This window comes from Schistocerca cancellata, chromosome 10, assembly GCF_023864275.1.
Source record: "Schistocerca cancellata isolate TAMUIC-IGC-003103 chromosome 10, iqSchCanc2.1, whole genome shotgun sequence".
Taxonomy (NCBI): Eukaryota; Metazoa; Arthropoda; class Insecta; order Orthoptera; family Acrididae; genus Schistocerca; species Schistocerca cancellata.
Genome location: NC_064635.1, coordinates 89,142,465 through 89,157,999, shown reverse-complemented (window position 1 = coordinate 89,157,999; position 15,535 = coordinate 89,142,465). Strand labels below are relative to the sequence as shown.

Genomic DNA, 15,535 nt, shown 5'->3' with positions numbered 1-15,535 from the left:
TCATAGTTAAATCCTTATGAATGCTACTATGATGTTGGTATGCTTGGTAGCCCAAGACTAACCTTATTTTATTTAATTTCGTAGTGCTTCAGAAGCAAAGTTCACTATTAATTTCAGTCACTAAATTAACTTTCAATTTTCCGGTTTTATTAATTCTTTTGCTAAATTAAGTCAGAGTGTAGCGAAATTTATTACTTCTGATAAACATTCAATTTTCACACAACACGTGTCAACCTTCAGTTGCCACAGTTTTAGTGCTAATTATATGTGCATTAACATTTCTTTTTCATTTATTATAGTAGTTGTCCATAGGACTGGCGACCATACTTTTCCCCAAATCTCAAATATCTAATTAACACCAGTTAATTGTTAACGTAACGACCGCACATTTACTTTCTTTATTAACTTTACACTTTTTCAAAATTAATTTCCATCAATTTCATTTGCATTTTTCCTTTCATTTAGATGTAACCCTTCCTCCCTCTTTACTGATAGATTAACTTCAGTGACGATTGCTTTTTCCAAATTTCCATTAGGTACATGCGGTTTAATTTTTCACTGTCACTAAGGTCGATAAGTGTGGGGGAGGTAACAAGTTCGACAGAAGGAAGGTGGATTAAGGCTTAACATTTTTTCAACAACAGGATATTATGATAGAACACACAACAAGGACAAGGAAGGATATCAAATGCACCCTTTCAAAGAGAGTGCCTTGGTGTTCTCATGTTTTGGACAGTGCCTTGCAGAGCATATGTTTGGATGTGAAGACAGATGAATTTTAATACTTACCGGAGGTTCTTGTTTAACAGATATGTACTCTATCTCTTGCTTAGGAAATGTGTGTGGTTCAGCCTCCACCTGAATCAAAGGAAACAAGTTAAGTACAGATGAAATCCACATTACAAGAAGCACATATAAAAGCAGTCTACATAACACAAATGAATATATTGTGACAATTGAAAGTTTTTGCTACAGCAAAACTCAAATCCACATATCTCGAACTTTGTGATTGGGTGATTTTATTTTATTTATTTATTTACACATCAAGTTTCATAGGACCAAATTGAGGAGCAAATCTCCAAGGTCACGGAATGCGTCAGTACATGAACTTACAACATAAAAGTAATAACAGATAAAAATAAATGTTCATGAACCTGAAAAAAAGTCAGTCCATAAGTTTAAGTAAACACTGTCAGCAATACAATAAGAATCAGCTTAATTTTTCAAGGAACTCCTTGACAGAATAGAAGGAGTGACACATGAGGAAACTCTTCAGTTTTGATTTGAAAGTGCATGGATTACTGCTAAGATTTTTGAATTCGAGTGGCAGTTTATTGAAAATGGATGCAGCAGTATACTGCACACCTTCTTGCACAAGAGTTAAGGAAGTCCAATACAAATGGAGGTTTGATTTCTGCCATGTATTAACTGAGTGAAAGCTGCTTATTCTTGGAATTAAACTAATACTGGTAACAAGAAACTACAATAAGGAATATACCTATTGAGAGGCCAATGTCAAAATACCCACACTTGTGAACAGAGGTCGACAAGAGGTTCATGAACTCACACCATTTATTTCCCAAACCGCCCATTTCTGAGCCAAAAATATCCTTCTAGAATGGGAAGAGTTACCCCAAAACATAATACCATACGACATAAGTGAATGAAAATAAGCAAAGTAGACTAATTTACATGTCGAAGTATCAGTCACTTTTGATACCATTCGAATAGTGAAAAGGGCAGTTTTAAGTCTTTGAACAAGATCCTGAACGTGGGCTTTCCACAACAGCTTACTATCTATCTGAACACCTAGAAATTTGAACTGTTCAGTTTCACTAATCATATGCCCATTCTGTGAGATAAAAACGTCAGGTTTTGTTGACTTGTGTGTTAGAAACTGTAAAAAATGAGTCTTACTGTGATTTAATGTTAGTTTATTTTCTACAGGTCATGAACTGAGGTCATGTACTGCATTACTTGAAACCGAGTCAATGTTGCACACAACATCCTTTACAACCAAGCTAGTGTCATCAGCAAACAGAAATATTTTAGAGTTACCCATAATACTGGAGGGCATATCATTTATATAAATAAGAAACAGGAGTGGCCCCAACTCTGATCCCTGGGGCACCCCCCACTTGACAGTACCTCCTCAGATCCCACATCACAGCCGTTATCAACATTGTGAATAATGACATTTTGCTGCCTGTTGCTAAAGTAAGAGGTACACCAATAGTGAGCTACTCCCCTTAATCCATAATGGTCCAACTTCTGGAGCAATATTGTGAGATCAACACAATCAAAAGCCTTTGTTGAATCAAAAAATACGCCAAGCGTTCGAAAGTTCTTGTTTAGCCCATCCAGTACCTCACAGAGAAAAGAGAATATAGCATTTTCAGTTGTCAAACCACTTCTAAAGCCGAACTGTACATTTGATAGCAAATTGTGTGATATAAAATGATCAGTTAACCTTACATACACAGCCTTTTCGATAAGTTTTGCAAACACTGATGGCATAGAAACAGGTTTAAAATTGACTACATTATCCCTTTCTCCCTTTTTATAAAGCGGCTTTACTACTGAGTACTTTAATCACTCAGGAAACTGACCATTCCTAAAGGAAAAATTACAAATATGGCTAAATACAGGGCTAACATGTGCAGCACAGTGCTTTAATATTCTACTAGACACTCCATCATAACCATGAGAGTCCTTAGTCTTCAGTGATTTAATTATTGACTCAATCTCTCTCTTGTCTGTATCACAGAGTAGTACTTCAGACGTCAATCTCGGAAAGGCATTTGCTAAGAAATTTATATGATTTCCTGTAGAAACTAAATTTTTATTTAATTCACCAGCAATGGTCAGAAAATGATTGTTAAATACTGTACATAAATCTGATTATGATAAGTATGCCTATGATAAGTAGTCTTATGAAATCATAAGACTACTTGGGAGTGGACTGTGTTCAAATCCAATACAATTTTAAGGCTTGGTGCATGGAATGTGAGAATGAATTTTGTTAGTTGGAAAGTTTCTATGAACTGGTACAGTAAATAGCTTACACCATTTTCAGAAGCACTGCCTGTTTTTGTCTGAAATCTGGTGGTGTTATATTAGGTGAAACTTGATTAGTGTTGATTTTTTCATGAGAATGACAATTCTTTTTCTGCAGAATATGTTGTGACAATCAAAAATTTCTGTCAGCATTCACTTCAACCATTAGGCTACCTGAACACACCTCCAAACCAATCTCGAACTTCATCAATGATCTTTCCTAAAATGAAATCCGAACACCATGACATGATGTCATCCCATGGGGTACATGATACACCTTGCCCCTGAGTATGCCACTGTTCTCCACTGAGACCTCTCCTCCAATGCTACTGTTCCCACACAGTCCATGAGAGAACCTCATGTAGTAGTGTTAAGAAATCACATGAGTGACAATGAAAGTTTGAGTCTACTATGAGTTCACATCATTATATCTTAATTAATTTGATTCCCAATGATTAATTCCTTTCATCTAAGTGCATTTAATTTATTTAACTTATAGAAAATATCACACTATTCTTACATTACAAGAAGTGTTCAGGAGGTGTTGCAGATCTTGTATTTTTAAACCTACTCAGCTACTCATTAGTTCCCGATTGATTCAACTTTGACCTCAATACACATAAAAGATATTCATCCTCCCATGAAGTCCAACCTGTCTTTTGCTACACATTCCATGGTTCATTAAATATTTCTTAACTTCCCATCTCAGGTGTCATCCAGCTATCTGTTATGAGTATAATTATAGGATGACAGCTTTCCTGGAGGGAATTCAGGGACTTCACTTCAAATCCTTTGGAAATTTGTGTTAAAATCTTGACATTGGAAGTGCCGCTGCTTTACAAGTGATCAGCTTTCGCTCTTTGCATATTGACTGGTGAGCATACTGCTACTTCTCTCAAATGTGTTGCATTGTGTCTACCAAGAAATGCTCAACTTGGTCATAAATTTTGTTTGACAGCCTATATAATGAATTTTTGGTAATTAACAGTGGTGTGATTTTCAGTCAGATGCTTTCTGGAAGTCAATAAATACTTCATATACCCAGGATATCATGTGACAAAGTGCAAAGTAGGTTTCACTAGATTAATGTTTTCGGATCACTTCTCTTGCCCATCTTGTAGACCTCTGTGACCAGTGTTTTGTTTAAATCTCTGTGTACAATTTTTCATGCAGCAGATCCACAGCACATTACGATTAAAAGGGGCACAAACTCAACCGCAAGTCCTGTCGTGTGAGCTGAGGGTGCATGAGGGGCAATGCATCAACCACACTCGGGTGATTGCCCCAATTTGCAGAGGAATCCCAACACAGTAATAAGGCAAAAGACACGGAGAAGACACATCATAACAAATCTGAATATACTCTGGCAAAGGCTTTGTTACAGAAATTTGTTCATCTGTCAACTAAATTCTCAAATTATTATAAAAAGATCAAGCTCTTCAAGTGTGTCCAAATGGTAACAGTTAGGAACATATGATAGATACCCACCTGACGTTGAATGTTTATTATGAACTAATGTTTCTCTATGCTGTATTTCATAATGACAATTGCCAGGATGGAATAACATTCCTTTTAATTTTCAGAAAGGAAGGAGCAATCTGTTCAGATTGTTTTCCTCTACAAGTTAATATAACGAATTTATTTTGTTGTGTTTTTATTTATTTGCTGTCCATATGATAACCAGTTTTGGGACATTGTCATTGCTTTAGTTTACATATACACTATCCGGTCGAAAATATCTGCACACAAATTTCTGCGAAGGAATGGCAGGCCACCCTTCCTCGACAGCCGAAATCAGGGAAGATATTGATGTTGGAAACTGGGGACTAGGGTGAGGTCGACATTCTAAATTGTTGACAAATGTCAACTCCGTGTTGCTCTACTGTACACAGTACAAAATTCTGTAAATTTTTTTTTTTTAACATCCTTTTGCAACTAGCAACTCCTACAGCAAATTAAGGGGACCACACCTTAACCACAAAAACACACCTACAGCATGCCACCACCTCCTCTGTCCTTTACTGTTGGCACTGTGTGATGGCTGGTAATGTTATCCAGGCATTCACTGAAGCCAAAACCTTCCATCAGATTGCTACCGGATATAGAATGATTTATCATTCCAAATGCCTCATTTCCATTCACCCACTGTCCAGTTCTGCCACTCTACGCCATCTGAAGTATCGTTTAGCACTGACCACAGACATTTCTGGCTTACGAGGAGCTGCTCAACTGTCATACCTTTGTAATTCCCTGTGCACAGTTATTGAGCTAGCTGGACTTCTAGTAGCACTCTGGAACTCACAAGTGATTCAAAAAATGATTCAAATGGCTCTGAGCACTATGCGACTTAACTTCTGAGGTCATCAGTCGCCTATAACTTAGAACTAATTAAACCTAACTAACCTAAGGACATCACACACATCCATGCCCGAGGCAGGATTCGAACCTGCGACCGTAGCATTCCCGCGGTTCCGGACTGCGCGCCTAGAACCACTAGACCACCGCGGCCGGCCACAAGTGATTCCTGCCACTGATTTCATGTGATTTTTTGCAACCACACTCAAAAGATCGAAGATCCCAGACTATCATAAAATGAGGTCTGGCTTGTCTTGGTTTAACTGCAGTTGTTACTTGTTCATATTTCCTCTTCATAATCACATCACCAAGAGTCAATTTGGGAAGCATTCACAGAACTGATATGACCCCAATGGATTTGTTATGCTGGTGATAGCCGACAATTAGACCACATTTGAAGTCACTGTGGTCTCCTGTCCAACCCAGCCTGGTGTTACTTCTCCTCTACTTGCAACACAGTAGTCCCCACCTCTTTCTACACAAGTGAGTCCACCTCTTGTGACAACCGGTGGTCAATTCCACATTACAAAGGAGTGTCCAGATACTTTTGATCAGATAGTGTATATTGAGATAGCTGTGGTTTACATATATACTGAAATATAAGGTTGCATGAATTGTACTTCTCTTACAAGATGAGAAATTATCAATAGCCTTTCTTATGTATGGGTCCACAGCAGTAGTGAATTTCTCGAGGAAATTAATTTTTCTGCATAGGCTGTTATATTATGAAACAATCCCTTAACTTTCACCATGACCTATTCTAATCTGCTGTAGTTTAATAACTTAATCAAAACTGCACATTTGCAGTCTGATGAAAAATAAGGGACGAATGTACAAAACAGCAACTTACATAAGATGTGATCAAAAAGTTTCCGTCTGAATGCTGTACAGTTCACAGCTGGTATGCCAATTGGGCAAAATTGCCACGAGCACTGTGGCAATCATTGCACCGACACACCATGTTGAACATATGTGCTTGGCAAAACACCCTGTCTTGCTGCGTGAAGAAATCCATAACTGCCTGCTGCACATCGTTATCCGACAGGAATTGTCACCCTTTCAAGGCTTTCTTAAGGGTCTCAATACATGATTATAACACAGGGAGGGACCAGGACTATAAGGTGAATTCTCAAGTGTCTCCCACTCGAGTTGACGTAACCTCTGCACACTTCAATCCCGTTTGCACGCATTAGGTAACAACATCCCCACAGTTCACTTTTCATATTTACCGCATGTGTCAGAAAGACACAAATGCCACACTAATCCCTTGCCTACACATCAGTGGTTATATCCCCACATTGAAGTTGTGCAATGTCACACATATACTGCAGCAACACTTTCAAATAGAAACTTTTTGACTGCCCCTTATATTTTATGAAATATAATTCTAAGTAATGCAGGCATTAATATGTATTGTTTCAAACAAATGTTTAGTTTCTGCCAAATAATACCTCTTAAGACTGTTGTCCAGCTGCTGGTCATAGCTGTCTGCTAGATGGCACAGTTTTTTTAGTGACTTGGGCTTCAGTAGTCTTTACTTTTACTAACCTTCAAACATTGATTGTGACCAAATAGACAGTTTTACAGATACATGACCTTGATGGGTGGCAGAACAGATACATATCTGTATGTTAAGATCATTTTTCCTCTGTTTTAATTAGTAGCATTGGGGCACCTCCACTGTTAGATCTATGGGTGCAGTTGATGACTCAGATTCACTATGTCTAGACATTTTAAAAGTTTTTGATTCAGTACCTTCCAAAAATAGGTACATTTTCAAGGATCCGTAGTTATAGGTGTGACACTCATAACACAGAATGTTACCCTGCATGAAAAATCACTTACAGGCACTGAATTTTATCTCTCTCATATTCAGGGGCATGTACTAGAACTGTCACTGCTCACATTATACATCAACAGTTTAACAGATATAATTAGATACAGAGTGAACTTGTTGCTAATGACAGCAGCTCTACAAAAGAGTTATTTGATAAATACTGTAGCAACATCCAGTCACAACTCAAAAAATTCTCAATCTCGTACAAACCGAGAAAACTTGTGGACTTCATGAAACAAAATAATACAGCAACCTTTTACTGCAGGTTTGATGAGTCACAGCTAAGGTCACATTTTGAGTCACCTGTTTCCTAAATTCTTTAAATCCCTTGTTCTTCAATATTAACTTTTTTATATGTTGAAACAGCACACTTCGAGCTGTTGCTATTTCTGTTATAAAAGTATCTCCGAAGTTCGTACAAAGTTCCAGCCTCCATTATATCCATGATGGCCTCAATTCAAGTAGGTGTTAAATGCTGACAATAATATGGGACCTAAAACCATTATATTCAATGCCAGTTTAATGCTTTGAGAAAGATACATTTCCAAAGCCCATTATTTCAATGCACTTGATAAATCATATTTAGAATACATTTTAAACATAACATTTGTTTCTCTTTTGAGGTAAATGTGATTTTATTTTGTTCAGCTTTCTGTATTTTACATTTTTCAACTGGTATACCTGTCAAGTTGTATTTTGGCACAAATAAACATTACTGACACCTGGTTGGACAGGCTGAAAAGAAATTACATTCAAAAATCACTATCTCAAACCGTAGTGATTATTATTACATTATTTGAAGCTTTGGGACTATCTAAAAACTTGGATCAGGTGTACATGTTGCTGATTGATGGATGTCAATTAAAGATCCCAAGAAACCTCCTTTTGCATGGCACTTCCAGTTCCAGCCTTCAAAAAGGTTACAAAAACAGAAATGTCAGAGCACATTACTATTCAAGGGGAATAAAGTTATAACACTGATACAGGAACTGATAAAAGTATCTGCAACAAGATTAAATCCTAGGTAGGAGTAAAAGCAGCAGAGGTATGTAAAAGTGTTATGGTAACACCAGAAAAAAATCTGATGTAACAGTCCTTTTACAGGACCACTACGGACTTTGTTGAATGGACATTAATTAATTCATTTATTTATTTACACATCACGTTCCATAGGACCAAATTCAGGATCAAATTTCCAAAATCATGGAACATGCCAGTACATGTAATTACAGCATAAAAGTAATAACAGACAAAAATAAAGTGTCTATGAACCTGAAAAAAGTTAATCCATAAATAAATACAATCAACAATAAAACAAGAATCAGTTTAATTTTTCAAGGAACTCCTCGACAGAACAGAAGGAGTGACCCAAGAGGAAACTCTACAGTATCAATTTGAAAGCATGTGGATTATGGTTGAGATTTTTCTTTTCGAGTGGCAGCTTATTGAAAATAGATGCAGCAGTATACTGCACACCTCTTTGCACAAGAGTTAAGGAAGTCTGATCCAAATGCAAGTTTGATTTCTGCTGGGTATTAACTGAGTGAAAGCTGCTTATTCTTGTGAATAATCTAATGCTGTTAACAAGAAATGATGGTCTGGAATATATATATATCGAGATGCCAATGTCAAAATACACAGACTCGCGAACAGGGGTCGACAAGAGGTTCATGAACTTACGCCACTTATTGCCCGAACCGCCCATATCTGAGCCAAAAATATCCTTTTAGAATGGGAAGAGTTACCCCAAAATATAATACCATATGACATAAGCGAATGAAAATAAGCCAAGTAGACTAATTTTCATGTCAAACGATCACTCACTTCAGATACCGTTCCAATAGTAAAAATGGCAACATTAAGTCTTAGAATAAGATCCCAAACGTGGGCTTTCCACGACAGTTTACTATATGAACACCTAGAATTTGAACTGTTCAGTTTCACTAATCATATGCCCATTCTGTGAGATTAAAATGTCCAGTTTTGCTGAATTGTGTATTAGAAACTGTAAGCACTGAGTCTTACTGTGATTTAGTGTTATTTTATTTTCTACAAGCCATGAACTTATATCATGAACTGCAATATTTGAAACAGAGCCAGTGTTGCACACAACATCCTTTACTACCAAGCTAATGTCATCAGCAAACAGAAATAATTTAGAGTTACTCGTAATACTTGAGGGCATATCACTTATATAAATAAGGAGCAGGAGTGGTCCCAACACTGATCCCAGGGGCACTTCTCACTTGACTGCACCCTACTCAGACCGCACATCACAGCCATTCTCAACATTGTGGATAATGACCCTTTACTGTCTGTTGCTAAAGTAAGAGGTGAACCAATTGTGAGCTACTCCCCGTATTCCATAATGGTCCAACTTCTGGAGCAATACTTTGTAATCAACACAATCAAACACCTTAGTTAAATAAAAAAATATGCCTAGCATTTGAAACATTTTGTTTAACCCATACAGTACCTCACAGAGGAAAGATAATATAGCATTTTCAGTTGTTAAATGACTTCTAAAGCCGAACTGTACATTTGATAGCAAATCGTGTGATATAAAATGATCAATTAAGCTTACATGCACAACCTTTTCAATAACTTTAGCAAACACTGATGGCATAGAAACAGGTCTAAAATTGACTACATTATCATTTTCTCCATTTTTATAATGCAGCTTTACTACTGAATATTTTAATCATTCAGGAAACTGAGCTTTCGTAGAGGAAAAATTAAAAATATGGCTAAATTTAAGGCTCACATGTGCAGCACAGTACTTTAATATTCTGCTCCGCACTCAATCATATCCATGATGGATGGATGATTCAATTATTGACTCAAACTCCTCCTTGTCTGTATCACAGAGGAGTATTTCAGACATCAGTCTTGGAGGAGGAGATTAGTGTTTAACGTCCCGTTGACAACGAGGTCATTACAGACGGAGCGCAAGCTTGGGTGAGGGAAGGACGGGGAAGGAAATTGGACGTGCCCTTTCAAAGGAACCATCCCGGCATTTGCCTGGAGTGATTTAGGGAAATCACAGAAAACCTAAATTAGGATGGCCGGAGACGGGATTGAACCCTCATCCTCCCGAATGCGAGTCAATCTTGGAAAGGCATTTGCCAAGAAAGTTGTATGGTTCCCTGTAGAAAATAAATTTTTATTTAATTCACAAGTAGTGCTCAGAAGATGTTAAATACTGAACATATATCGGATTTATCAGTAACAGAAATATTTTTACTAAGAACTGACTTTATATCATCGACCTTGTGCTGCTGACCAGACACTTCCTTCAAAACTGACCATATGGTTTTAATTTTATCCTGTGAATTAGGTATTCTATTTGCATACCACATACTCTTTGCCTTCCTAATAACATTTTTAAGCACCTTACAATACTGTTTGTAATGGGCTACTGTAGCTTGATTGTGACTACTTCTAACATTCCCACTTTGTTCTACATGATACCCCCATCCCACTTGTCAGCCACCCGGGCTGCCTATTACTGAACTATTATTCTACAAGAATGTCTTTAAACAGATATCTGGAGCTCAAATGGATGAGAATTTGAAGTCAGAGAGATACCTGATGAGGCTGAAGAGCAGAACAGTATTTGACATAAAAAGTAGTCATCTCATAATTATATGTCATTTTAATACAAAATTGATGGCAATTGTTCAAAAAAATTAATTAGTAGTTACATGCTATGTTATTCTTTCTAGTGGTCACTAACAATTTTGTACCAGGAATAAGTATTATGAAATATCTATATTATTTTTATTTGTACCCATCATTTTAAAATCAAAACATTACCAGAAACTGTTATGTGCAGATTACAGTTCCAAAAGTCATTATGTTCAAAGTAAATCAAACAATGGAAACTCCAGGTATGAATATCAACCATGTAGAAAAAAAAGGAAGATTGCTACTTACTGTAAAGAATACACATCAAGTTGCAGACAGGCACTGTCAAATGACACTCACATAAACAATATACGAAAAAACAGACTGCTACTTACAACAATGTAGTAAAAAAAATGCTACTTGTCTTTTTGATTGTGCCTGCAACTTGACGTGTCTTCTTTACAACATGTTTGAAGTAAAATATTTATTTTAAATAAAAACACTGTGGTATGATTTATGGGAAGTATAAATATAAATCCAGAATATAAAAGAAAATTGTAATAACTAAAGAATAACAATAAAAACTAAATAGCAACTGAGTGACAGTTTTCTCTCATTTCCGAAAACTTTTGTTACATGGAGATAAAAGACTTTGGAAACAGGCAAGTCAAATGTCCTTTCAACATCTGAGAGGAAAGAAGAGTAACAGCATCAAGTGGAATAATCGCTTTAGCTTGGTTGGAGGTAAAACAACTAGCTGGATTTGAATCATTGGCTGGCTAGTGAAAATCTCCAGTTTTCCTACGAAACAAATACATTACAATGGTCAGACTGACCCATACCAGATTGGAATAATATGCAACATTAAATACTTGCAAAAAATGAGGCATGCACCACTGGTCACTGGCATCTCCTGAAATTAATTTATGAAAAACAGGAATCAGCTATCAGGACAGAATGCATAAAAACTTTCCACAAATCATGAATCTCTGCTGAAGGAACTGTGAAAATAAAAACTCAAACCAGCATACAGCAAAATGAATGAAAGCAATCATTTTTCTGAAGCTTCATCTGTTAACTGAATAGGAGAAAGGCTAATATATACCATTAAAGGCTAATATATACCATTAAAGGCTAATATGTACCAGTAAAGAATGCTTTTTAAAACACTATTTGTGGAGTAAATCTAATGCTACAGTTTAGTGTTAAGTGCATCATATTTGTGACAACTCACTATGATTAGCCTACTGTTACGTCTGAGACTATGTGATCATCATGTTCCTATACATTGTCACAACTGGATATTTTTATGAACTAACTAACACCAACTGTGATTGGCTGGTATTATAATCACAGGACCTTAGGTATTTTTCTTTTTGTGAAGTGCAAAATTTTACATTTCTGAACACTGTTGTCACTATCTGAGGTTTTGATTTTTGAAGTTTCAAGTCCAAACTCTGAAAATTCACTTTTGCTAAAACATGTTTCAAAATTATTGTCGACAGAGGTGAAACCATATGGAAGCTTCACTACATCCCTAGTATGAACTTGGAAGCTGCCAACTTATTTGCCCATATTTGAGCATTATGTACAAGAGAATACTTTTTGCTCTCAATACCTGACGAGGTCAAGAAATATAAAGTGAATATCAGAAAGGCTTTACATATGGGTACTACATACCATTTCCTCCTTTAGTTTTAAATCTGGCAGCATACCTCCATTCCTCACATCTTTCTGCCATTTTCTGCATTTCTGTGTAGAAGCTACAGCCAACATTGCTTATAATTTGATTGGGTCTTCCTCTGACTGTTTTTCCATCGACAGAGCTCTTCATGTGTAAATAGATGATCAATAATCCAAACACTCTTTCTCCCCCTCTCTTTTAAGGGCTTTGCCATTCACAGTAGGAACCGTGCATTTGATTTTCAGGATGTGCCTGTAACACCATGTCACAAAAAAATTCAGTCTTTTCCTGCTGGTTGACATTCCTTTTTATGACACAGTGTCACCGATTGCATAATCAGCAAGCGCAGGTGTTTGGCAAGGATGACAGCACTGGCCACCTCGAGAAGGCACTGCAACCAAATGAACTACTTTGCCACGCCTTTCCTAGATGCCAGTCACTCGCCAGATGACATCCACTACTTGGAGAGCCAACGAGAGCAGCTCATCATCACAACCACAGCAGCCAGTTACGTGGATAAACGTAATTCAATAGTTGGAGTCAACGCAAAGTAGCCAGCAAGCTATCATCTATGACAGTCGTCTGTGAGTGATATGACCTCCAGTATACTGGATCTAGAGCAATTCATCTCACAGGATACTCTGGTAAATACAGACTTGTAAGAGAAACCATCAGACTTGTAAGTATGTCAGGTTGCGGACTTAGTTTTTGGAATTTACATGTTCCAGGAAGTGCTATTTGTATTCAATTATAGCAGAGTTCTACACTCCATTTGTGTGTTCTAATAAATGCAATAAATGCAGCTCCTATACTTGGATTGCTTATACATGTAGCTGTCTCCGACACTACACTGGTGCAGTTATTGCAGTTAGTCATTTTGACAGATGTTTCAACAACAAATAAGTGGCACAGTCGAATAGTCAACACATATACAACAGTGGTGCAGTGAGTACTGATTCAAAGCCTAAACACGTTTTGGCCTACTCGGTACTACGGTTCGAAGCCTCCACTTCTTTGGTACTTGTTCAGGAATTGAACATTTTCTTAACTGTTTTAAAGTGATTTGCATATATGTTGTGGCTACTTCCCTCATGGTACTTTCCGTTTGCTTTTGTGGCACAACTGCAGTGCAGTGGACTCACTCTGGTCTCTGAGTATTTTGCAGGTGGTCTCACCATTTCCATCATGGCCTTTTGCTGGAATTCTGGACAGTATTTTGCTCTCCTTCGACCATTCATTGCACATTATATACTATCAATTCTTATTGTGTGTGTAATATTCCAGATGGCAGAACTTGTGGAATTCTCATTCCCATGTTTAATCTCTTCCTGACCCTGCAAGCTATGCTGGATACACGTGTAGTTGTTTAGGGCCGGTAGCTACAGGCACTCGGAGGACAGGTTGCAGCACAACCTAGATGTTCGGCATCCACCACCTGAGTTTCTCCCGTTTGACCTGGCAGGGGGCCAGTGGACCTGCTGTTTGGACGCACTCGGATCAATACTTTGCTGCTTATGGTGAAGTATCGAAGTGTGCATTTTTCTTGTGCACCACAAGCAATCTGGACAATCCTATACCGACTGAATGGTTTGCCTCCTTGGAAGGCCTAACCTTTAACTATCAGACTGTATACAAAAATCTGAACTTTTCTCTGCCTTAGGTAGATTATTCAGTGCTCAGAGAATTGTTACTGTTCACACTCTGGACTTAGGGCTTCAAACGACCCACTCCGCCTAAGCAATTCACCATTAAATGCATACTTATCAGTGGTGTGTGCTTTTGAACAAGTCCCATGCTCTGTGTCAGCACTAAAATGCAACAGTTCTGATGTGTTTCAGAATCCTGCCATTATCAATGATCATCCATTGGGTTGTCACAACCAGCCACCCAGACCTCAGGCGCACTAAGGATTCAGTCCCGCCCTTATCCTGCTGTTCGTCCACCACCTAGGTTTCAAGTTATGTTTCATGACCTGGGCCCAGTTTCATCTGCTGGGAGCTCACCACCATGACCTCAGACTATGCCACTGGAACACGACCTGCCACCTACTGGGTAACCTATCATTGCCTGACAAATCTTGCATCCAGTTTCATCAACCACAACATGTCGTCTCGTACTGTTCAACACCTGCACTGCCTATTTTACCATAAAAGGGGTACAATTACAAAACTTGTGCTGCACTGATTCTTCTAGTGTTACAGAAAATTCAGTGTTTCTATGGGACTTGTCCCCTCAGGCTTGGAAAGTTGATTCACAAACCGATGATTCTGAAAATAAGGTGTAAGTTCTATACTAATCACAACATTTGTTATACTATAAATTCTCTTACACGTCATATGGATAATGACAAAAACTATTTGTTCTCCAGTCAGTTCTGTTCAAAATAATGTGGTCTCAGTTCTTAAATGTTTTGGTGACATGATTTTTGTGATTAGGACACTGATGGACATATTATTAAATTTCCAATCGATACTGGATCTTCCAAGTCTATTATTAATTTCAAGATTTTAATGTGGATATTTATGCTTTAATTGGTTCTCTGTAATTCTTCTCTTCTCATGCTTTCAAAAACTATAATAACCACTAAGTGGCATGTCATGGTAATTGCCATGTGCCACGTACAGTACAATTCAGTCAACACGTTGGCACAGTTTCTTGCCACACGCTTGCGCATATTGGCTAACATTTTGGGCCTCAATCTTTTCCAGCATTTATATTCCTGTGTCCCTGATCCAAGTGCTCCTATACAGATCTCTGATGTGGCTGACGTGGTGACCCACTACCTAATTCTTCGCCTGGGCCGGAACTGCTGGTGCAAAGGGATCATTTCCTGTAGCACTCCAGTGGACCTCTTTGGCATACAATTTTGACGATAACTCTGGATTCTTCCACCGGGTACTCGTATTCACTCAGCAGGACAACCCACAGGTGTTCCCCATTGTCCAGGTGCTTTGGAAAATCTACACTGGACAGCC

The 15,535-nt window shown here is 37.8% G+C and overlaps 1 protein-coding gene across 7 annotated transcripts in view; it reads right to left on the bottom strand.

Moving 5' to 3' along the window:
• LOC126106534 (zinc finger protein 3 homolog) overlaps positions 1-15,535 on the bottom strand; it is a 578,052-nt gene that overhangs the window by 513,314 nt on the left and 49,203 nt on the right. For all 7 annotated transcript variants that reach the window (XR_007523363.1, XM_049912865.1, XM_049912859.1 and 4 more), the window contains exon 4: positions 790-858. Coding sequence is in view for 6 of the 7 variants with exons in the window: in XM_049912865.1 (XP_049768822.1) it covers positions 790-858 (69 nt within the window). In the remaining variant the exon portion in view is untranslated. The remainder of the gene's footprint in view (positions 1-789; positions 859-15,535) is intronic.